General features: G+C 48.9%; 1 protein-coding gene across 7 annotated transcripts in view; it reads right to left on the reverse strand.

Annotated features, from left to right (window-relative positions):
- The window catches only part of LOC307079688 (ankyrin repeat and SAM domain-containing protein 1A), a 65,435-nt gene that overhangs the window by 12,159 nt on the left and 28,528 nt on the right, over window positions 1–24,748 (reverse strand). For 3 of the 7 annotated variants that reach the window (XM_079742167.1, XM_079742165.1, XM_079742162.1), the window contains 6 exons: window positions 23,916–23,959; window positions 22,631–22,721; window positions 18,918–19,465; window positions 9,971–10,027; window positions 8,016–8,085; window positions 3,338–3,450 (listed from right to left, as the gene is read on the reverse strand). In XM_079742167.1, coding sequence (XP_079598293.1) covers window positions 3,338–3,450; window positions 8,016–8,085; window positions 9,971–10,027; window positions 18,918–19,465; window positions 22,631–22,721; window positions 23,916–23,959 — 923 coding nt within the window. The remainder of the gene's footprint in view (window positions 1–3,337; window positions 3,451–8,015; window positions 8,086–9,970; window positions 10,028–18,917; window positions 19,466–22,630; window positions 22,722–23,915; window positions 23,960–24,748) is intronic. The other 4 variants (XM_079742168.1, XM_079742166.1, XM_079742163.1 and 1 more) reach the window with 3 other exon arrangements.

The raw sequence follows: 24,748 nt of genomic DNA on the forward strand, positions 1-24,748 counted from the left end.
AAAGACCAAATCACACAGGCGTTTGAAGAACTGCAGCATCAGTGAGACAAAGGGGAAAACCCTAGTGTAATCACAGGTGCGACCTACCCACACCGACCTGCTCAGAGGCCAGTTGGGGTTTCATCCTGTAGGGGGCGATACAGATATAGCTAAAGTAGCCTTTTCTCCGTAGAGAACCATTATAATGCAAGTCTGTCAATCACATCATCATTATGTCAACTCTGAGACCAAGTCTCTGTGGTCCGTCTAAAATATATATTATATTGATGTCGCCAAAAGCTTGTTCTTTATTTTATAAGTGCATTCCCATAACAGCTTAACCTTAGGGAATAGCAGCATTTAACACCGCAGAAACCCATCACGAATACAGACCATCCCGGGTCACTCACGGCAATGTCAAAACAGCAAAGTATTCTCAGCTAAATCCATTCTGTTGACCCCATGTGGGTTCAATGGCAACTGTAGAGTCAATATGAGATGATTCGGTGGTATAAACCTAAACTGTCAATCCTTTCAACGTTCTGCCGCCGAATGCTCAAAGCGAGCGCCTCAGACGCCCTCCCCTATCTTAATCCGTGACAAAGAGATTAAAAGCCATGGCTTCATCGCGGCAGTCTGACAGGGATAAACCCGCCCTTGAAAGAGCCCTGACTGACGGACTGAAATGATCTACCCTCTGGGAGAAGAAACTAAAATAAATGTGGCCTTCGCCATCCGCCGTATCATTCATCCGCAGAGAAGAAAAGCTCAGAGTGTTAAAAAACCCAGAGTGAAGAGTAAGAAGTATATCTCAAAAGACACACCACAGTTTGATTAATGGTGGTTTGGGGATGGTTGCTCCCTCCTCTTGTCTGGGGCGGATCGACTTTGGGGGGCGGACGGCGATGTAATGCTATCATCAGCACAAACGGGACAAAGGGGGAAAATACATGTTCTACGTGTTGGTCTGTGTGTGTGTGTGTGTGTGTGTGTGTGTGTGTGTTTCTCTGTGTGTGTGTCTATGTTTGCTTGTAGGCGTGTGTGTGTGTGTGCGTGCGTGCGCGTGTGTGTCTATGTTTGCTTGTCGGCGTGTGTGTGTGTGTGCGTGCGTGCGCGTGTGTGTCTGTGCATGTGTGTGTGCGCAAGTGTAATGTGTAATGGGTAAAAGACTCTCTCTTGACGGTAAGGTCGTGATGCATTCGGAGGTTGGCTAACTCCAGTGGGGCCTGAAATAGACATCCTCTCCAGCATCTATTGAACATGTGCCTGAAGGAATAATGAACATGGAGAGGCTCTGTGGAGGCGTGACCGAGTCCATTGCCTTGAAAGCAAATTAACTCTTAACTCCCTTCTGGCAGGTAAAACCACGGGAGGAAACCACCAAAATAACCCCATTCATAACGAACAAGGGCGGGATAAAAGGATCCATTTAGGTTTGACGCCCGTGTCAACAACAGGCAGGACAAAACGAGAGAGCAGGTGCCGCCAACTCCTTTCATCAAAGCACTTGTCTTCCAGAGAATGGATAGTGGATACGGAAAACCGCTCGCCTAGCCCTCACTGCTGCTTCTTCTGGGAGGACCACACCGTCTGGGTGACCGTACTGGTGTCCACATCCCTCCAGGGTTCACTTTCCAATGTCATTTTACTTCAAAAGTACTTTCTTTAACCAGTTCTATCGAAGAGCATTCATCACGAGCACACCACAAATGTTAACAAAGCACATAAGCATTTGAGTCTTTTGGAATCAATGTGTGTCAGTTTGCAGTTTGAATACTTGTACTTTACAAAATGTCTTTTCACAAAGACTAAAGTGCTACATTTGACATTGTTCACATTCGTGACGTTCACGAAAGATGCTCTTTGGCAGAGTCTGCACAGAAGAGTTATTTTGACTAATAATAAAGGTAACAGTCTGTGGTAACAGATGTTATAGTGAAGCCAGGAGAGACGGTTACAAAGGTTTAATCATCCACACCGGTATTGTCCTTTAAACAGACTGCAATCAGTGGTGTTATTGATCCCCACCCAGAGGGGGGGGCCGGGGGTGAGACAGAGATCAGAGCCGGGTTGATGGTGGAATCGATCGTTCATGTTCATCAGGGATCTTGCTGCAGGGGCGGACAAGAACATGCTAATGATGTCCTCCCCCTTCCCCCCAGAGATCTCAAAATAATAATAAATAACCATGTTTGTATGATATTGATTAGAATATACAAAATATCCGTGTCGTTATCGGCTACTACGGCCATGACAGACAGTAGCTTCAAAACAAACTAAACTGCAGAAGGTCAGACTGAAAAGGATTTGCATAGCTATGTGCGTTATTTACAACGGTCCGCCAAATTTAATAAATAAAACAACCACAACCTTCACTTTTGGCGAGAAATGGGAAAGAGATAAAGTTGTCAAGAAGGTGGTTTTTATGTGGGTGATTGATGGTCCACTGAAACCAAAGGGGCTCCTAAACAGTGCCAACCAGCCTGTGGTTGTTCCCCACACTAAACAGTCTCTCACTCCTCTTCTGCGTTCTCTAAAAGGCCTTAACACCCTCACCGAGCATGAGTGCTCCTGCATCGGTGCACGTCATTAGCAGGCTGGTAGAGAGAGGTGTGTGAGGCGAGCCGGTGAGAAGGCAGAGTAGAGCTCTTGGTGCGTGACACACAGCCACAGATGTCTTATTTAGAAGCAGGATTCAGTGGATTGGCCCGGCCAGCTGTGGCCAGCCGTTCTCTCCCCCATCCATCCTCGTTACCAAAGGCCTGCTTTGTAGAAACAATGGAATTGGGGAGCGGGCTGAATCACAGAGGTGTAACAGCAGGTGGTGTTATGGGGCACCGTGACCTTGCCGCCTCCAACAATAGCGTCTCGCACTCTCAGGGGCTGAGGTGGCCACCTTCGTTTAGGGAACACATAGATCACAGGTGACTGTGATGTGTGTTATCGCTCCATGTGTGCGTGTGCGACGCACACACCTGCTTTGCCAAAGTGTATTAATACTTAAGATTCATGGGGAATATAAACAAAAAATACCATATCATGATGTTCTGAGGTATATATAGATGTATTCTTTTTTTTCAAAAGCCTGATTGTGTTTTCAAAAGAATAAAAAAATAAATAGGAATTTGAACCGAGAAAACTGGAACGTTTTCACAAACAATCCAGATAAAGGGACCTGGTTTCACTGCAGGGAATTTAGTGTCGAGGTTTTCGGAAAAAGTATTGAGGAGGAGGAGGAGGAGATGGAGAAGGAGAAGGAGAACGAGGAGGAGAACTAAGAAAGGATCAAGGAGGAGGGAGGACATCGAGGGAGAGGATAACAAGGAGGGGGAAGGACCCCGGCGGCGGCGCCACTCACCATGTAGTGCAGGTCGTCGAAGCCGTTGAGCAGCAGCTTGCTCTCGTACTGCGGCAGCCCCACGTGCTCCAGCCAATCCCCCACGGGCTGCTCCAGCAGGCGGCCGGCGGCGCCTGCAGACAGGGGAGGGAAGCGCTTCAGCAAGGAGAAGCCCCGGAGGCGGTAGCAGCGGCACTGGGAGGACGACACGTGGCACTGCCACATCATCCTGGGCCAGCACAGCCGCGGGACGCCCCAGCAGCAGGAGGCCAGGGGAGACAGGGTCCCTCTCTGGGGTTGGGGGGCGGCTCCCGGAGACGGGGGGCCGACCCGAGGTTAGAGCGAAACAAGGGGGGGGGGGGTCGATGGTGATGGTGGCGGCGGTCGACCTGCAGCCGACAGACCTACCCTCCCTCCCTTTCTCCCTCCCTCCCTCCCTCGGTCCCTCCCTACCTCCCTCCCTCCGTCCGTCCCTACCTCCCTCCCTCCGTCCGTCCGTCCCTCCCTCCCTCCCTCCGTCCGTCCCTACCTCCCTCCCTCCGTCCGTCCGTCGCTTGGCGGAGGAGAGGGTGATTGGACTGTTATTTTAAAGCTGGTTTGCTGCCTGCTTTAAAGACACAATCTACACTACTGTAGTCTAGTAGCCATTGTCCAGTGCATGGTTGAAAGACTTGAAATGGGAAAACATTTATCGAGAACCAGGGTAAAAACTAAATCCAAAATTAAAAAATGACATTTTTGAGTCCAATGCGGTCCAAACAGGAGCTTTGCTGAGCCGCGTATATATATCCTTATTAAAGTCCAGTTAAGTCCATCCATTCGATGAGCGCAAAAGTGTGTAGAGTCTTAGATCTTGTAAGGAGCAGCAATCCACGAGACAGATGTGTAATCACCATAAAAGAGTTCCCCCTCAACTCACAGCTCCTGCGTGGTCTGCATGTTAGAAACACTCACACATACACACACACAGAAACACACACACAGACATACTCTTTAACTCCTGACAGGATTCTCCCACCTGAGCACACAAGTGTTCGTAAAGCAGGCAGCAGAACGGAGGAAAGGCGGCCGTGCCCACAGAGGATGGAACCGGCTAAGCTCTCACTGATTAATCACAAGCAGTAGACTAACACGTCACAGAAATGTTTCAACACTGTCACATCCAAGCAGCAGCTGCACAGCCAATGACTAAATGACAGATGAAAGGATATTTAATCGGTTAATTATCCTTCAAAATCCAATCTGCATAAAATATTAAAAAATTAATCAAGTCAAAGTAGCATTCAGGTCCGAAACGGGTGAACACAATAAAACAATAGCAGAATAAAGCTGAGGTTGTCTGTCCTTTGAGTATTTGTTCCCGGGCCCTCTCACGCTTCACCTGCCCAATGTAATCTGAAGACACACGCACACACATGCAGGTGCACACACACACTCGTCCTGCTCCTGGGGTGGCCGTCACACCCCAGTGACGGTGTTCTGCATCCCATACTCCGTAACAAAAGGAAGATCCAGAGAGAAACTATCAGAGCTGGAGCTTCTTCAAGGAGCTCTTCAGGACAACTCAAGCCAGGGCTGAACTCTGAGCTCAACCCCTGTGAGCTCAGAATCCTCCCTCTGTCTCCGTCTGCCTCCCTCTGTCTCCGTCTGCCTCCCTCTGTCTCCGTCTGCCTCCCTCTGTCTCCGTCTGCCTCCCTCTGTCTCAGCCTTATCCGGTTCCCCCGGTGGCAGTGATGTCTGTATTAGTGGTAGTGGAAGTTCCCTCCAGAGATGGGACTAGCGCCCATGTGCTCCTCCGGTTCCCCGCGCTAAGGGAGAAAAGAGCCGAGGCAAGAGATGCTGGGACGGCATCCTCCTATTGTCCTGAACGACCAGGAAACTACAGCGCGCATTCTGCTTCTCCCTCCCTCCCTCCCTCTCTCCCTCTCTCTCTCTCTCTATTTTTTCTCTGTCCCTCACTTGCTCTTTCTTTCCCTCTCTCCCCTCCTCTCTCACTATCTCCCCCCGCCACTCTCCTCACACCCTCCCTCCCTCCCTCCCTCCCTCTCTCTCTCTCTCTCCCTTACCCTGCCCTCCCACACACCTCTCTCCCTCCCTCGCTCACTCAACCCTCCCTCACACCTCCCAACCTCCCCCACTCTTTTTCCCCAGCCTCCCTCTCTCTGTCGCCCCCTTCACTTCTAACCCTCTTTTTTTTCTCTCACTCACCCTACCTACCTAGACCCACCTCAGTCTCTTTATGCCACACACACACACACACACACACCCTCTCTCCCCCTCGTTCGCCCTTCCAGAGACACTGCTGGGTGGCTGCTCTTTGTGTGGAACCCGCTCCGTCGTCACGCTGAGATAAATGTGATTGTCTATTGTCTCCCACTGTTTCCTTTTTCCCTCGTCACACTGTAGATAAGTAACTTCTTATCAGCCTCACCCAAACCCAACACCCCACAAAAAATAAACCCTATTGTATCAGAAAATGTCATGGAAGGAGTGTGGGGGACGGCAGGAGAAACAGCCCGGCCCACCGCTCGACAGAAGACGGAGGGGAATGACTTCCCCGCGGGCGCCTCGGACTGGACGGATGGATGGACAGGATGATGGGCCCCCTGGACGGAGGCTGCCAGCAGGGCCCTTACCCTGATGGAGATGGAGCCGTGGGGGGGGGGGGGGGGGATGCTATTGGATCCTGGCTTGTGCTGCGTGCTCACAAACCAGACGCAAAATAAGAAGCTAGCCTGGGGGTGGGTGTTGGTGTGGCCGTGTGGGGGGTCGGGTTTAACGCGGTGGTCTCGGCCACACAAGGTCATGTGAGCTCATGTCCCTCCTGACACGCTGGTTCATATTTAACCCGGCGGGGGGCTTGTGTTTAGCAGGGTGAGGTTGTGTACTGTGTCATGGTGCAGCCGGAGACAGTGAGGGGTGGGGGGGTAATGGCAGGGGTGTATCGCTGACAGCATGTGCGGTCGATTCTGGTTCTGGTAGACCGATGCAGTCAGGGGGAGATGGGGAGATAGGGAGAGGGAGGGCTCCTCTAGTGACCATCCATCAAGCTTAAGGACAGGTGGGGGACACAAGCTATTGCAGAGCGATACACTACAACAACAACAACAACTACAACTACAACTGCACTTTTCTACAGCAGATACTCTGACTCACTGCTCCGTATTCAATGCTCCATTCACAGACAAGAAAACACAACACAGGCCAGGCCATTATTGACACACTCAATGCGCTAAACCCAAAATGGAGCGCGGTATCGCGGCGGAGCAGATGTGAACGTATTGTTATGCTGCTGGCGGTCGTGTCTCCGCCTCGCTTCAGAGAACACAACCCGCACTGGAACTTTAAATGAGGACACAAAACCTCTCTCCCCCCCACACCCTCCGTCCCCCTGCCTCTCTCTCTCTTTTCCCCCTCAGTCCCCTGCCTCTCTCCCTCCCCCAGTCTCTCTTCTCCTCCTCCGTCTCCCTCTCTCTCCCCCTCCTCCGTCCCCCTGCCTCTCTCCCTCCCCCAGTCTCTCTTCTCCTCCTCCGTCCCCCTCTCTCTCCCCCTGCCTCTCTCCCTCCCCCAGTCTCTCTTCTCCTCCTCCGTCCCCCTCTCTCTCCCCCTGCCTCTCTCCCTCCCCCAGTCTCTCTTCTCCTCCTCCGTCCCCCTCTCTCTCCCCCTGCCTCTCTCCCTCCCCCAGTCTCTCTTCTCCTCCTCCGTCCCCCTCTCTCTCCCCTCCTCCGTCCCCCTGCCTCTCTCCCTCCCGCTGCCTCTCTCCCTCATCCCTCTCTCCTCCCCCTCGTTTCGTCCCCCTGCTTCTTTCCGTCCCCATCCCTCTCTCCCTCCCCTCCGTCCCCCTACCCTCTGCACACACAGCTAGCGTGGCTTCACCGGTCCCCTATGAAGAGGACAGGTCACCGACGGACCATCCGCTTCTTAGGTACGCAGTTCTAATATACAAAACGCATCAGACATAATACGGATGTCGTATTGATCCCCTCCTCACGCCCGTCCCTTTTAAAAAAAAAAATAGGACAGAAGAACTAGACCCAACTGATAAGGTGATAGCTCTGTTGTCAGCTCAGCTCCGCGAGCGTCCGTCTTCACGCACGGCGGCTATTCCAGGTCTCGAGTCATGCGCTCACTTACTGGCCGAGCCGCCCCATGTCTTCCTGCCACCGCCCAGATAGGATGAATACCAAGGGAGGGGGGGTTGGGTGGTGAGGTGGGAGGATCGTTTACACATGGTGGTGAGGGGATGAGGGTAGGGGTGGGGGCGCAGGGTGGATTCCATAACATGAGCAACCGCAGAATAAACAAGGAGATCGGGTGACTGGAGAGGCTCTGGTGGTTGGAGTGAACCTGACAGTGGCATCCGCCCCACAGACAACGAGGACACACAGACACGCGTGCTGCACTAGACCTGCACCACTACCAATAGAATAAGCTTTTACATGAATGAAAGTGTTATGTTATACAGTGTGTCAGGAAAGCCCCGAGGCTGAGTCCTGAGCAACAAATATCGGAGTTGTGTTTGTACGATTGGTTCAGATTAATAATCGTAGCATGCCCACGAGGGAATCCTCAACAGTGGATGATGAAAGTTATTTGGGGTAAAGGGTCAGCATTAGTGACCCGCATGGATGGAGACGATGTGCAGCGAAGTGATTGGGCAGTTACTCATTACACAGTGAATGGCGACGGCGTACTGTACCTGGTGTAGTGTACTGCTGGTCTCTGGAGAAATCGATGCCAGCTCCGATTAGTGTCATGATCTTCTCGATCTGAGGATGAGAGGAGACGCACAGAATTAGAGAGTGGAATGTGCATTTCTACATCACAAAAAAGGCCAGTTAGGATATATTATTAGAAGTAAATTATAAACACTTTCTCAATGCCGACGGCGAGTCATTTAACCGTTTCCGACAAATATCCGATAAAGCCACTGGGGCAGGAAATGTGCTCAGATTTACCTTTATAAATGATGAATGTGTCTGCAATCAAAACGGCGGCAATTTACGCATGCCTCCAGGTGTCAGATTTGTTTTACATGATTGCAAAATAAAACTGCTAGGAAATTGAAGACAGCACATAAAGTGTATAGAGAACAAAAACAGACTAAAAGTGCTTCTAGTTCTGGTTGGGATAATTGCATCAGTTGAAGATCATTCCAACACTGTTGGGAAAAACATGTCCCAGTCACATTGTTAAAAATAGAGGCTTTTATCACAGTGAAAAGTGAAACATAGTGAAGACAGGCCCAGAGGCTCCCCAACCATCATGCCATCCACCAGTATAGATCATGCATTCTACATCTACCGTTCACCTACTATAGATTACCCAGTGATTCCCAGTAACCATCACCAATGGAGCATGCACACACGCTCAAACATAGACACATTCCCATGCACACGCTTACTCACTCACTGACTCACACACACAGCATTACTCCCTGAACACTCGGATCTGAGGCAGAAGATCCCCACAGTAGTGATATTACACCCGTCACACACAGTGACACAGAAGGATTATCCTGCCAATTCAATTCAGCAGTGTGTGTGTGTGTGTGTGTGTTTGTGTGTTCTTCTGCAGATAGTACTGCCACACACAGACAAAAAAAAATTATGGTTACAAAAACTGGCAGTGATTTAATTGTGTTTTTTTTAAATCACATCATCAGTCACTGTCCCAATGTATCATATCCTTGTGAAATATGGGTAAGGGCTTTAATGAAAAAATGTGTGCATAAAATAGAAGTATGGATGAGCTGACCAATCCATCATTCCATTGTGGACCTAGAACCTGTACTAGATACTTAAGATTAAAGTTGCACTATGAACCTCTAAATTAAGAAAAATGTATTCATTATTTGCAACTCTTAGTACTTTAACATTTTGTAAGTAATATATTCGGTGCATACACCTTGGATAAAGGACAACACATCTTCATCAAGAGAGCAACAGCTAATTATAATTATGAAGTGCTCATAGTAATAATTGTCCATCCATTCGAATGAATGCTACGATAATTTGCCTTTTAGCTTTATCCTGAATTTGTGGCTGCAACAGAATATACATTCAAACACGTTTAAAATAGAAGCAGAGAATGTCATTAAAATTCATGCATTCATTTAAAAGACTCGTTTTTTTCAACCAGGACCCTATTTTCAGATAATTTTGTGGTCCAAGGGACAGTTTTTTAAACTGTTCCACAATTAAGCGCTTTAAGAGTCCCCCCCCACCCCAAAACAGGCTGTAATGTCACCCTTGTGGCAATTACCTCCCGTCAATGTATTTCCTATAAATGTGCTTGTTTTTTTACCACAGACAGGCTCAGATTAGGTACATTGACGGGGCGAAATCGCCCCCCAACAGATTACATTTCAACCCGTTTCTGGGTATCACGCAGCAACGTTCTCGCTCCATTGAAACGCCGGACCAGTTTTAAAAGGATTCTGAAAATAAGGCCGAGGATGGAAATCCCAAAGTTTGCATTTAATGCCATTTAAGAGAATACATTTTTTTATAAGAACCCAAGAGTTTTCCGCATTCCAAAGAACAGCTTATCAGAGCTTGAAATATTCCCGGCGTCTACTTTCAAAGGAGAACAGGACAGGCCCAATCCCAGAGGTACCAGAGGAGATAATGTTGTATAAGGATTCCATCTTACGCTGTCAACAGAATTAGATCGCCGTGGCCGTAAGATGGGGGGGGCCATGAGGGTCTGCTGAAAGAAAGGGTTTAGGTGTTTTGTAGTATTATTGCTATTCGGTTTCTCAGTTGTAATGAGGAAAGTGCCAACTACTGTCTTGGAACCAGTCTTTGTGATTTATAGAGAGAGAGTGTGAGTGTGAGTGTGTGTGTGCTGTATCTAAGAGATATTAAATCAAAATCGAACGTAGTCTAGCGCTAATGGACACAGATGTATATCGATGGTACGACCGCTGAGTGAGCTGGAGAATGTTCTAAGTGTACTCCAAGGTGTCGAGGAGCACATTAAAGGAAAGATGAGATCAAAACCATTTTAAACAGACAAAAAATAAAAGAGAAAACGTCACCCTGAATCTTCCTCAAACCATCTAGAGTGCTCCGGACAGGAAACATTATCTTCCCAACATGGCCGCTCCCTTTCCATTCCATACATTCAATGTAAATGTAATCCAGATTTGTACCCAAGAGGAATATTCCTCAACCCTGTGTGTGTGTGTGTTCAAAGGTTTTTTTTCTTTAGCAATCTCCCTGCTGTAATGAATCAAAAATGCTGTCGATTAGGATTCTGCACATAGGCTGGATGGCAGGTGAGTCACACACACACCCACCTCTGCTGTCTAACTCTGAGAGACACAACCTTCAGCTGTCTGCACCATGTGCTGCGCATCCCACAACTCAACACTCAACTTGAAACTTAAGTTTGAAAGTGATCTCATCTAGTGCCGGGTTGAAGGATCCATAGAGTACAGAAAATGTTGGAAAATGTGGTTGCGTGTGCGTGCACACTGTCGGACAAAATATTAATGATGAACATTTTGGCAAATAATTGCACACCTACAGTCTAGTAATTTGGTATTAACAGTCATACAATGGCTATTGCAAATGTTTTCATTTAGTTGGAGAGGTTGAAAACATAGCTGAAAACGGTATAATCAAAGAATTCAAATGGAAGTGTGAATGATCAATGTGTGGATTTAGAGGTGATTGAACATATTTAGCTTACTTGTTACATAAAGACAGATTTCCAGTCTGTGTTTGGACCAAACCAACCCTGTAGAGAGCATGAAGCCACTGGCTTGTCTTGTAAAAACAATACAAATGTGTAGCTTTCCACTATCCAACTCAAATATGACTGAGGAAGAGGCATACTAGATCTGCCTAACTACTGCACGTTTAATCTGCCCTGCCTGAGATCATCTCCCGCAAATACCAAAACTGATGTACCATAAAATAAAATGTAGCTAGTCAAACCTAAACCTTTTTACCCCCCGCTGAACGAAGAGTGTTCGCTCGGCCGTTTACTTAATCAAGTTAGTTTGCAGTGGTCTCACACAGAGCTGTTGTGCTCGGTCTGATAATGAGGGGGCAGCCATGTTCCACTCCCATGAAAGCGTGGCCGCATAACCTCTGAACCGGGGTTCGATCTCCCCAGGAGACAGACGCCAGCACAGAGTAATGAGACACAATGGTGATAATCAACACGACATCCATGGAGATGTCCGTATTGACCCATTCCCCCGCCGCCGTTGGTCCCTTTTCTCCTAAAGCAGATGAACAACAAGGCAACAAAACAGCGGACGTTCTAGCTAAAGTAAAGGTCCTTCGCACCGTTGCTAAAGCTATGTTTACAGCCAGTTAGTGCTTCCTCTATAAAAACTACTGTGCTGAGTGTTGAACAAAACCTTGAGCATGGCGTGGGTGTGTGTATGTGTGTATATACTGCAGAAAATACTAAAATGCTAATAGCCTATTCCCTCTGCCCAGCAAGGAATCAGTGCAGGGGCAGCATAACCTGGTTCAATCGTTTCTTTCTAGGGAAAGTGCTTCCATTCGAACACTGAGCCTCGCGGGCAGGGAAGGGGTTAATACCTTTTAACGACAATTGTGCCCGGTGATTCGATCAAGGAGAAATGCATACAGAGCAAAGAGCTCTCAAGGTTTATGTCTAAATAAAACAGAAAGTCTTGTCAGATATTCAGAGAGATAGAGAGAAAGAAAGCGTGAGACAGAGACAGAGACAGAGAGACAGAGAGACAGACAGAGACAGAGAAGGAGACAGAGAGAGCGAGAGCGAGAAAGAGAAAGAGAGAGAGACAGAGAAGGAGACAGAGAGAGAGAGGGTAATCAAACATTTATGTCCGTCAATAAGCAAGCAGGAGTGGAGGAGGCTCCATTGTGAGAGGGGGGTCTTTGGAGAGCGTCCGGACACAATGAGCAGTGGGGTCACGAGTCATCCAGGGGGGTCAGAGGTCAACAGCTGCCACGCTGGGGGAACGATGACGGATGGCCGCAGACGTGCGATGGCAATGAAAAAGGAAACGCCGGAACACCGCGCACAAACTCCTCTACTCTCCGGCAGCATCCCCTTATTAGTTTACAGAGATCTAAGACCTGCCAGGGGTATCCAGCACCGCCTCCCTGAGAAGTGAAACGTCAGCTCCGGTAAGTCATGGAGGTGGTCACGGCCGTGTGGGGGGTTGGGGGGGGGGGGGAGAGAACCTGTTCAGGGTGAAACCAAGGGTGCCACTTAGAGTGCCCAGAGAGCTACTCCCTCTCTAGTGGAGGGGGGGGGGGGGGGCAGGGCTGGCACCAGACATGCCCACCTCTCCACTGAGCAGCAGGTGCCAACAACTCCATCCTCCCCCGGAACAACGCAGCGTCAGCAGCACGCCCCCCACCAAGCCCAATGTGGATTACCGCAATATTAGTAAACACATTTTTTATTTTTGGCTCGTGACTTAAACCGCTCCGCCTCTTCCCCGACCCTGCTGACAGACGAGACAACTGTGGAGCTCAGAGGACAACTGTCCCACTAAAGGCCGCCTTCGCTCCAGAGGAGGCGATGATGGGTGAAAATCCTGCGTGCAGCGCAGGGGCCGACCGACTAAGAGTATTCAGAGTTTGTATCGGTCAGAGAGCAAGAAATGTTTCCCTACGGAAAGAGGGAAAGAAAGAGGGGAGAAAAGTAATGTCTGTAATCCAAAGTGTGTGTGTTTCTTTGTATTGCACAATATGTCAATGTGTTGTATGCTATCTATTTGTATAAATATGTGTACTTGCTTTATGGATTATTCACTAATTCATGTACATATTTATTTCAGTTTAATTCCATGCTTTACCGACACATTCTTTCATTTAAATGTCATGCCAACAAAGCTTTATTGAATTGAATTGCATGCCTTGTGCCTCCTGTGGTTCGGCTGTGCTCTCTCTCTCTCTCTCGCTCTGTCGCTGTCTTTTTCGCTCTCCCTTTCTCTCTCTTTTTCTCTCTATTAGGATGTCCCGAGCTGCAAGCACCAGCGTAAAACACACCTGCACACGAGGCCTTTATCCCATGAGGTCCGACCCCCTGTTAACTGCAACACACAAACCATTCACTCATAAATGGTTTGGAAAGGGAACAAAGAGCGCTTCAACAAACAAGAAACAGGGACTTATACTACTCAGGTCTGTGCTGGTGGAGGTGAAGAAGCAACAGAAGATCAGTTGTTCAGAAGAACCTCAAGTCCATGAGGGAAGCCATTGTAGCAAAGACCTCAAATAAATGTTATGCCCCTCAAAACATTTGTGTTGCTTAGAAATTAAGAGATCAGCTCAATAGAAACACCAGTTTTATAAAGAGACTGATGACAATGAAACAACCAAAGAAATGGAAATAAAAGAAAGCATCCAACCCAAACACTCATCTGCCTGTTGCACCTCCACAGGGTGAAAACCGCTCCCACGGACCTGCAGCTTGTTAAAGTGAACGCCGTAAAGCCAATCAATACTCACAAAAGCTGGCTTCATGGTGGCTGCTGGGATCTGCTTCCGTTACGGAGGAACCACCAGAAATGAGAGTAAAACACTGAAACTCTGCTGTGGCTATGAGCCTGTGATTCCCCCCCCCCTCCTCTCTCTCTCCCCCCCCCCCCCCCCCCTCTCTCTTCCCAGCTGCAGCGCTTTGCCGGGCCACACTGTGTGCCCCCTGGATTGTCATGTTCATTTTGATCCCGGGACCGAGACAAACCCGCATTAGCATGCGCCTTACTCACAATTGCTCAGACACACACGCACGCACGCATACAACCAAGCACACACACCAGATTTGACTTGCATGAGGTCCTGGCCTATGCATCTCTCGATTTGGGTCTGTTTTGTGGCAGTGTGTGTGTGTGTGAGACTGTGTGTGTGTGTGTGTGTGTGTGTATGTGTGAGTGAGTGTGTGTTTGTGTGAGACTGTGTGTGTGTGTGAGACTGTGTGTTTGTGTGAGACTGTGAGTGTGTGTGAGACTGTTTGTGTGTATGTGTGAGACTGTGTGTGTGTATGTGTGAGACTGTGTGTGTGTGTGTGTGTGTGTTACTGTGTGTGTGTGTGTGTTACTGTGTGTGTGTGTGTGTGTGTGTGTGTGCGTGTGTGTGTGTGTGTGTGACTGTGTGTGTGTGTGAGATTGTGTGTGTGTGTGAGACTGTGTGTGTGTGAGACTGTGTGTGTGTGTGTGTGTGTGTGTGTGTGTGTGTGTGTGTGTGTGTGTGTGTGTGTGTGTGTGTGTGGCCATGTGTGAATAAAACAGTGGAGAGAAAAAATAAGATGTATGTAAAAACAAAGAGTTTGAGAACAAGCAGAGACGGTGTATGTGTGTGTCTGTGTGTGTCTGTGTGTGTGTTTGTGTGGGGGTCGATACGGTCACAGAGCTCAGTAGAGTTCTCAAGCAGCCATCCGTAAGTTGTAGGAGCGTAGCCTAAAAGCTGCTACACCCTGCATTTAAGAGGACACTCCAGAAACCCAGAGAAGGCTGAGATGGAGAATAAGGGAAGGGAAAACCATCAAACAATAAAGACTGGTGTTCACGTTCGCTCCAATTAACATGCACTTCACATCAAATAGCCATTCCTTTAAAAGGAGGGGATAGGGAACACCACGTCCACGCTAGATATTCACTCAGTGAACTCTTATTTTTAACCCTAGCCAGGTCTCTTTTTATTGGACAGTGGAAAAATGTAAAAATAATGCATGATGCGATAACTCTAAAAAATCTATTTTTGTGTATTATTCACATTATTCCTGCTTTATCAAACCCCACTAAAAAGCATGAATAGGAATCATATTAAAGTAAACTATACAGATCTGGAGATCTATAATTCAGCATAAATACTAAATATATAGTATAGGTATATTGGGTCCCTAATGCTTTGAATGGCAGAAGTACTGCACTGCTTTGGTCTTGACTTATTCAAATGAAGGCAAGACATTTGATTACATGCATCCTATCTTGCTATGCAACAATATTCTAAAGCAGAACAGATACAATGCAAGTCAATATCCCTCTCAAACCCTGTTGGCCCAGAGAAAAGGACACATCTAAATGTTCAATAATCAATACATTAGGACGACGATGCCAAACCCACTTTTGGATTACAGCTGATTGACTGGGCACTTAATCAAATGAGTTACACAATGAAGCCTTTCCACCACAAAGCTCCTTCAAGGAGTCCTTTTGACGAGCATCAAGGGAAGGGGACTACGCTGGGAATATTAATACAGAGAAGACCATTGTTTGAAGAGCAGCTCCCATTTTCCCTCAGTGTCGTAGTCTCGGCAGCTCACTCACACTACGACCTGCTCCGTACGTCACCATTCCCAAGGAGAGGAAACGCTCCTCAGGGAAATGAACCAAGCATGGACCAACGGTATTCAGCCACTGAGCAGACGCCTCCGTCCAAAGCGACCAGCAGACGCGAGGGGGGACAGGCCTGTTGCTCAATGATACCGACGGGTGGGATTGTCCTACCCAACGTTACCACGTCAATGGTCATCCTCGGTGGAAGAAGACTGCTCCTGCTTGTTGGTATGCAAGGCAGCACTAGCCGAGTGAAGTCGCACAACCAGACACACACACAACAGTATTTGCATGATTAGAGTGGATGAGATAATAGGCCGAGCGAGGAAGGAGATAGGAGCAGCCAGAGAGAGGAGCAGCGACTGTCAAGCCTGCTTAACTCAGAGACACGATGTAAACAAACAAACCATCCCCGGTACGACTAGGAAATGTTAATGGTAAGACAACGGTAGATGATCTGCCCTCGTGAGATGAAGAAGTACCCCCAAACCCCTCTTTGACCTTATTGTATGTTTGTTGTACGTCCTAGCACTTAAAGCTTAAAGCACCTTATCCTAGCTAGCTTTGTGTATATGGGTAATGGGTTAACCTAGCGATTATTATTTGTTTCCCTTTTTCTCGATATATTGTTTCTCTTTCTTCTTACAAATTTACTTGGTCGTTGGATAAAAGTGTCAGCTAAATGCCTTAAATGTAAATGTATGAAGGCCTCAGCCTCAATGAGACTAACTTGTATGAATAAACTAATCTTTTTTATTATGGCACAGCCAGTGTGAACACCTTGGTAGCCCTCAAGTTCCCGCGCAGAACACTGAACAGGGACATTAGCCGATGGGACAAGGTCCTCAGACGCTGCACTCTCATTGATACTAGACACAGGGAGACTGCAGGTCAATGCTTCAGTCACCAAAAAGCTGCGCCCCTAAATTTTGAAGGGAGTGGCGACCATGATGGGTTTTTAACAATTGGTTATAAAATTTGAGTTATGCTTTGATGACAGACAATTAAATACCGCAATTCTTTACAGCGGCAACAATAAGAGACGACGTGTAAATATATATTCTTACCAATGACAAAATCTCTCCAAAACGAAAAACTCCCCAAAAATTAAAGTTAGTCATACTAAGAAAATGTGTGTGTGGTTTTATTTCAGAGCGTGGGGAGGTACTTTAAATGGACGGGCAGTCCTATTGAAATAGGAAGTGACTTCTTGCTGGCTGATTATGAACATCGAAGCTTAGCATTGAGCTAAATAACAATCAACTCTACCCATCACCGAATGCCTCACGACCTCCTTCTCAAAGGGGCCCGTTTCCTAAACCCTGCATTCGGAGTAATCCCAGAAGGCTGGTGAGATAGTCCTCAAACAACCGGTCTGTTTTTTTATTATCTGGAAAATACTTCATATCAGCCCTACGTCAGGCAAGGCAGATGAGGTCATGCACAGAGTGACTCCACAGGGGCGGCAACACAATCCCCTCTGTGAGTGTGTGAGGGGGAGAGTGAGAGAACGTTTCATATTAAGACCACTGACTCAGAAAAGATTACTTAGCATATAATGAAAAAAGATAGTCTGCATTTAACTGAACATAGAGTTCCAGGTGTGATTAGTTAGGAGCGTGTTAAGGTTATAACTGTCTAATTGAGAGGCAAGAAATGCCTATACAAATGGAACACAATCAAACAATAAAATATGAATTTAGTGTACTTTCTTTCATAATCAGGTGGCCCGATGATGACAAATTCCTCAGGGAATCAGAGAGTAATCCAACATATCCGTTAACGATGAGAACGATGCGAACCCATACAAATCAATACAGGCACAATCAATGACATGTCCTCATCTTCTGTCTGTCAAGTGGAGTATAGATTTTCCCTCTTCAATCCTCAATGTTGCTGTGAACCGTCATCATTGGTCATCCGCCTCATAAAGGAGTTGAATGCTGTAAAGTGCTTTAAAGTGTGTGAACCTTGATAACTAGGTTTATGAACCTCTTCCTCTGTCAAGCGCTGGTGGGAGAGCGTTGATGGTAGAGTGCTGTTGGGGCTGGTCGGTGGGTGAACTTGGTAAGAGGAGCGGGTAGGTCCTAGTGGGAGGATCAAGCTACGGATCAGTCCCGCTCTCCGCATCTCAATTTCCACCCGTTGTCTCTCCTCTTACCCTTTCCATGAATGCCCTTCTTCCCGTCTTATATATCCCCCGCTGCACCGACCAACCAATGCGTTTCGGTTCCAGGGCCGGTGTTGAATATGCACCGTGAACCAGATCCCTAATGAATATTACAGATGACATCACCATCATACAAATACCAACCAGGGCATGTCTTTCACTCGGAAAACCCAAGAGACGAAAGAGTTACAGCTCAGCTGATAGTTTGATATTACTGACGTATTCGGTCCCGCCATAACAACCGCCACAGATCTACGAATACCAACCAGGCACGTCGTTTACCGTTCCGCTGCCCTTAAATCAAATCAAGCGTTCAGGTTCTAGAGGCATGCTCGGTTGGTGTGAGGACTAGCTCTTAAATCAGAGGCGGCTCCGCTGCTGCCAGTGTTCTGACGTACCCGGCGCTTATTCACTCCGACTGAACCACGGAGACGCCATCTCAGCCCGTCTGCACACTGTCCCCCTCGCCCACATCTCCTCCAACGCCTCTGATTGTATTGGCACAAGATCGGCAGCGGTGTGTGTGTGTGTGTGTGTGTGTGTGTGTGTGTGTGTGTGTGTGTGTGTGTGTGTGTGTGTGTGTGTGTGTGTGAGACAGGGCATATAAGGTCTACAGCGTTCGGGAGGTGATGATTGATGGCGGGGGGAGTGATAGCCAGCGAAGGCACGCGTGGTGAAACACTTGTTATGTAAGCGCTGTTCAGGATTCACGTGTTGTTGATCTTACGGTGGAGGATACGGGGTAGCATACAGGGGACCTTTTACCTACTTTTGTCCGTTACAATTATTTTAGAGTATTCAACTATTGGCTATTCAACTGTTGTAAATGTATTACTACTATCCAACATTGGACTGACTTGTTTGAGCTCCAGAACTCCCACACACAGTCAATCCTGACTCTCTACACCGGGCCTAAGCTCAACCCCAGCAGGGCGGACGACAAGTGACAAACGTTCTGACCGTTCCCTGGCGACCCCCGCCTGAGTGAGTCATGTGACCTGTAGAGACCCCAGAGAGAGGAACCTGGTGGTGTTACCCCGCTACGCTATCTATATCGCTCGACCATCGCTTAAGATCCTTCCTCGGCACAAACCCCGAGGGTCACACCGACCCAGAATGCAGCGCGGCGCTCTTACCTCGTCCCATTCCGAGGTGAACGAGGGCGACTTCTCGAGCCTCTTCTTGCCCGCGCTGCAGTTGGACACCGACTCGCTGCGGCTGCCCAGACACCCGTCCTCCTCGCCGGGCGGGGACACCAGCAGGTCCGAGTCCGACTTGGAGAGGCTTCTGGCCAGCTTCAGGTCCCCGGGGGGACGCATCCGGCCCGCGGGGCTCCCCCCCGTGCCGCCGCCGTCCCGGGGCTCCTTACTCACAGTGGCGTAGATGGCTTTGGGGTCACAGTCTGTCAGGATGGCGGCCATGTTGGGCCGGGGCGGGGACGGTGTAGCTGCCGCCGCCGCTGGTGCTGGCGCGGCCGTGGGAGGGGCTTTCGCTTTGGTTGGCGCCTTTGCTTCCGGCGCTTTGGCCTCCGGTTTAGGCTGGCTGGTCGGCGTCGCCGTCACCCCCGGCAACCGGAAGGGCTCCTCGCGGCAGTCGAAGACGGGGGAGGAACCGTGGAGCAGGCCGGTGAACTGCTCAGGGACACCTGCCCCTGGCTGCTCCTCGCTGGGCTGGGAGACGTCTGCTGGGGAACCCGAAAAGAGAGAGAGAGAGAGCAAGAGGGAGAGAGAGCGAGAGGGACAGAGTCAGACACAGAGAGCCAGACAGAGAGCCAGACAGAGAGCGAGAGAGAGAGAGCGAGAGCAAGCGCGAGACAGAGAGAGAGACAGAGAGCGAGAGGAAGAGAGAGGAGGAAAGCAAGAGAAATTGAAACAGTTAGTCTGTGACAGGGCTTTGGGAAGAAACGGTCTTCCCCCTGAAGGAGTGGTAGGTGGGGTGCGCGGCTTGGCGGGTGGGGGTGGGGGGTGTTGCTTCAGCACAGCTCATGGGAAGCCGCCCACACCCTTAAAAACAGATCTGTAATTGTTTCCTACCAGGAGCAGGGGGAGAGCAGCAAAAAAAAGGAGAGAAGAAGGAGTGAGAGGAGACAGAGGGAGGAAAGACAAGCGAGAAAGTTTGGCCACAGAATTCCAGAGCCCAGCTTGCGGCCGTCTCACGTCTCCCTGGCTGTGTTCCAGAACATGCCTTCCCCGTGTTTCACCACTGACTGACACCATCTGCTCCTGCGCCCTCATACCTTCTCTATCAAAACAAACGGGGTTCCCTTTAAAGACCCGACCCCACACGCAGAAACCCCACGCCAACCACACACACACCAGTGTTAACAAACTTATGAACATTCCAACAAAATTCGAAAACCAAGAACCTGCCACTTTAAAATAGTCCTTAGCATTATGTAGCGTTTTATCCTTGGTTATGGGAACGGATTATCCTAGCAATTGTAAGTGTTTGGCACTTGTTTCTATGAATATCTTTACCGTACCGACAGAGACATACTGTTGTCTCTCTTTCTTCTGACAAATGTACTTATTGTAAGTCTCTTTGAATAAAAGCGTCTGCTAAATGCCCTAATTGTAAATGTAAAGACCAAAGAAGACAAATAACTTACATTCCCCGGCTGGATACTTCAGGCTCTGCAGCAACCGATGACCCCACTATGAGCAGTGCAGCACACTTGTCCCGCACGTCAGACCAATCCCCAGACCCTCCCTCCCTACGGACTAGCTGCCTGCCACAAAGTAAAACCCCTCTCTTCCAGCGTCAGAAACGCCCACAGACTGAGAACCCACAGAGTGGGACACAGAGTGAGTCCTTTGTTTTCCCTCCTGCTACCTTCAAGGCTCCACTAACGCCCACTCTGAGCTCTCGATAGCCCTGCTGTGTCGTGGCTCTGTGCTGCTGCTGTCGCTGTTGTCGTTATCGTTCCCTGTGCGGTCAGCTGTCCACGTCTCCTCCGTCCTCCCTCGTCCCTCGACCATTAAAAGCCAGCCAGCGGGGATGGAAATTCCGATCACTCGATCTGCTGCCCTCCCGGCCACAATCCTGATGATTAGACTTGTCACGTGGTGACTGAATGAGCGCGTGTGTGAGTGAGTGAGGGCATGCGAGTGTGAGTGTGCATGTGTGTGAGTGTGCATGCGTGTGAGTGTTTGAGTGTGTGTGAGTGTGCATATGTGTGCGGGTCAGGGTGTTAGGTGACTGGGAATCTGGAGCAGTGACACCGCAGCAGCAGACCAGTTGACCTGTTGCAGCAGTTAATAGTCCTCTCCTTCAGAGAGCCGCCGAGAGTGATGTTGTGACCAGGAGGAGGAGGAGGAGGTGGAGGGGGAGGAGGGAGAGGAGGAGGAGAAGGAGGAGCAGGAGGGAAGAGGAGGAGGGAGAGGAGGAGCAGGAAGAGGAGGAGGAGGAGGAGGAGGCAGTTGGCAAAGCAAACTCCATTTCACCACATCTGAATGGGGAGGGCGGAGGAATTGTTTTTGCGCTGAAGTGTTGAGAAAGACTTGGACCCATGTAGGGGGCAGAGACGCCCGATCAGGAATGGCTTCGTTGTTCCTTTGAGTTTTGCACTGGTCATTAGCGAAGAGAGTGTGTGTGTTTGTGTGTGTGTGTTGGGGACCCCACCCTGTACTCTCCCCTCCCATGCCCTCCCCACCCTCCCCGTCGCTAAACACTTCATTTAGGAAAAAATGCTGTGTGTGGGTGTTGTGTGTGCGCGTGAGTGTTTGTGTGTTCGTGTGTGCACCCACATTATAAACGGTTGAGTGAGTACACTGTACACATGTCCAGCACCATAGCCAAAAACGACACCCACCACCCTGTCCTTGGCAGGCTGTGGGCTGTGAACGCCCAGATGAGCCAATCCCCCCACCACCATCGCCAAGACAGCAGATGGAGAGTACAGCGTCCCCCCGGAGTGAGACGAGTGAGGTCACCACAGAGACATGTGTGTTTCTCTTGGCCCCCCCCCCTGTGAGCGGCGAGCTTCACCGGTGACTTCATCCAGACCCACATATCACAGCCGCTCAGAGCGCTGTCCCACCGCACTACATGTACTCTCTGTCCGTACTTACCACGGTGTGGGAGGTCAATATGAACCTGCACCCTGTCAGGACAAACACTGAGGAGGGTACATAGGGCCGTACAAACACTACCAAGACGTTTCCATTTAGCAGTGCCAACCACTTCAAGTGTTGCTATCCCGTGATCTTTATCCCTCTGGAAAGGGTGGACTTCAAAAAGGTACAGCCAGGTTAAAACCAAACCTAACACATCCACCACAGCAACCATCAGGCAGGTAAGTATACCATGTATATCTCGAATCCATGTCAAATATAAAGACAACAATTCATTTCCATATTCCCTCACAGATCATCGTTTCCTCATTATGCTGAATTAAGCGCACGTCTACGGTATGCCACTTAACTTCGTAACCAATTCACCGCTTCACAAGTCCTACTTACAACTGTTCAGATCCACTTCAAGCACAGAGGAGGGGTCTAGGGTAATACCGAGTGTGCATCAGAGAAGGAATTCTAGCATTGTGTTGCCAGCCCACCAGTTCTCCCTTGTTCCTCTGCCAGGGAATATCAATCACCTGCTCCTTAACCAGCCAAATCCGATCGGCGGCCTGGGAATGCCAACGAGACATTCCCTGGCGGCACTAATCCGAACCAGCCAATCTAGCTCCACTAAACGTATTGCTTTCATTACAGTGACAAGCCCCCAGCTTTCCTCTGCTGCGCTCCCACGCTAAACGACAGCCCCCAGCGGCCGTGTGAGTGCGTGGACCGATGTTCACCGATATTAAACAGTAACATGGGGCCTTTGAAGGTCCTCATCACACACTGACCTCCAGGGGCCCGGGGCCCGGGCGGCTGGAGGCTGTCTTTCGTCTTGTGTCCCGGGGGTCTCTGGTCGTTGGGGGCGGGCGCTTTACGGTGCTGAAGGTGCAGAGAGAGAAGGCGTTAAGAAGACACACTTTAGTTACACAGGCGGACAGAGACGGTAATCGAAAAAGCACTAGAGAGCACTTTAGTAGAGCATAAGAGCACTACAGTGAATAACTTCATTTTAGCATGAATGAATGAATGAATGAATCTTATTCAGTGTAGCGCTCTGATCCGAACGCTACATAGGGTTAGGGTTAGGCTAACCCTCTGCAGTACAGTTTACCACACGCTGTTGCTTATTACCAAACAAAAACGATAACAGTTTTGATATTAATGACTCAATTGGAATGTCATGATGCCACATAAAGTTCTAAGCAACCACGGGCGGAGGAGAGGAGTAATACAAATCAGCAGGCTGATAAAATACAGAAGGCCACATAAATAGATATAACGGGCTCATAAACACGGAGGCAAGATTAAGTGAGGTCTCAAGTTACGCGGCTTGGTACAGACGTCACGTCTGAAAAGGCTGCGGAGTGACGCAGAAGACTCTGAGAGATGTCGTCTAAGGGAACAGCAATTCTCTAACCAAAACAAGGGGGGCCACTCTTCATATTTGAAACTGTCAGGCGGTAGACAGGCCCTTACTTTGTTCAATGGCCCTGAATGGCAATCTGCCAGACACGCTTCAAATCCCTTTGCTCTTAGCAGATCTGCACTACAAATATTTAATGTTCACCAGTTAATTACCTATTGCCATAAATAGTCATGATTAAAAAAGTATTTTGACTGTTACACATGGGTAAAGTTTGAACAGCCAAACAAACTTCTGAAGGTTTGTTTTTGGCCTAAAATTAGGGGCTGAACTGTGAGAACATATTCAGGAAGCATCCATGAAGGCATTGCTTATGCTAATAATAAACATGCAAGCTTATTAGCATTTGCCCTGAGTGGCGTCACTGTAGAGAACGTGGGCTTGTTAGCATAGCATGAGCCTCCTAGAGCCAGTGAGTCTGGGGAAATTAAAGAGTTAGTCTAAAGGAGAGAGGGCCTATATGTAAGCCCATCCCAATCCCCCTTCACTTAGAATGGGCTGGATATGATGGAGAGAACACACGTCGGGGTATCTATCGGTGCGAGCTGCGTGGCACGGTTTGAGCAAGCAAACAGTTGTGTTTTTCTTAGGACTCACACAAAAAGATGAGAACAATGAATGGAAGAAAAACATTAATACCACATCCATACCTGAGGTAGGACACTGTTGGAACTGTGGACTGTGTTTTTCTCTTCTGAAACCGATATAGAAAACAGAGTTAGGTCATGGGCTAGGCAGGCATTGGGTTACATCATAGCAATCAATGATAAAACATTTGCCCCATTATCAACGCTGCAGCAGTCAGTGGGATTGGGTTTACACTAGCCAGGGTCGGATAGCAGACTGAAGCTAGCTCAGGGGGCCAGAGATGTTCCACATCAGTCTTTATGGAGGAGACATGGCTGGCTAACATTAAAACACTTAAGATTACCATCCCTTTACGGACGCCTGACAAATCAGGTTCCGCAGAAGGAAACCATAATGGAAATGAAATAAAAGGACTCATTAAATATTTGTCTGGGCCGTCGGTATCAGAACAATGTGGGTTTAGGCTGATTGGTTCCAATGGTGTTCATCATTTATTCAAATACAAGGAGCTTTGATTAAATCAGTGGAAGGAAACCTCAAACCAGAGCAGCCAGCTGACGTTTCTGCTGCTGGAGGCCGACAGAGGAAACAGCCCGAGAGGCTGGGGCTGCTTTTAAAGACATCTACATCCACAGCCAGGGATCCAACACAGGCCCGCTCATTTAATCCCCTTTATCCAATTACATGCAGGGCCATTCGCAGGCCCTGACCACGCCGGGCCGCTCTGGAAGTCCGCCGGAAGACGTGGCGGCTCTGTCTGACATGCTCTCCGGCTCACTATATTTAGGCCGGGCGGAGACGACTCTGTGGATGTGCCGTACGTGAAATAAACTGAGTTTGTGTTAAATAAACAGAATGGTCTCCTGGTCAGGGTGGCTGGGACCACTCCCAGAGG

The sequence above is a fragment of the Pollachius pollachius genome, assembly GCF_949987615.1.
Source record: "Pollachius pollachius genome assembly, chromosome: 8".
Classification (NCBI taxonomy): Eukaryota; Metazoa; Chordata; class Actinopteri; order Gadiformes; family Gadidae; genus Pollachius; species Pollachius pollachius.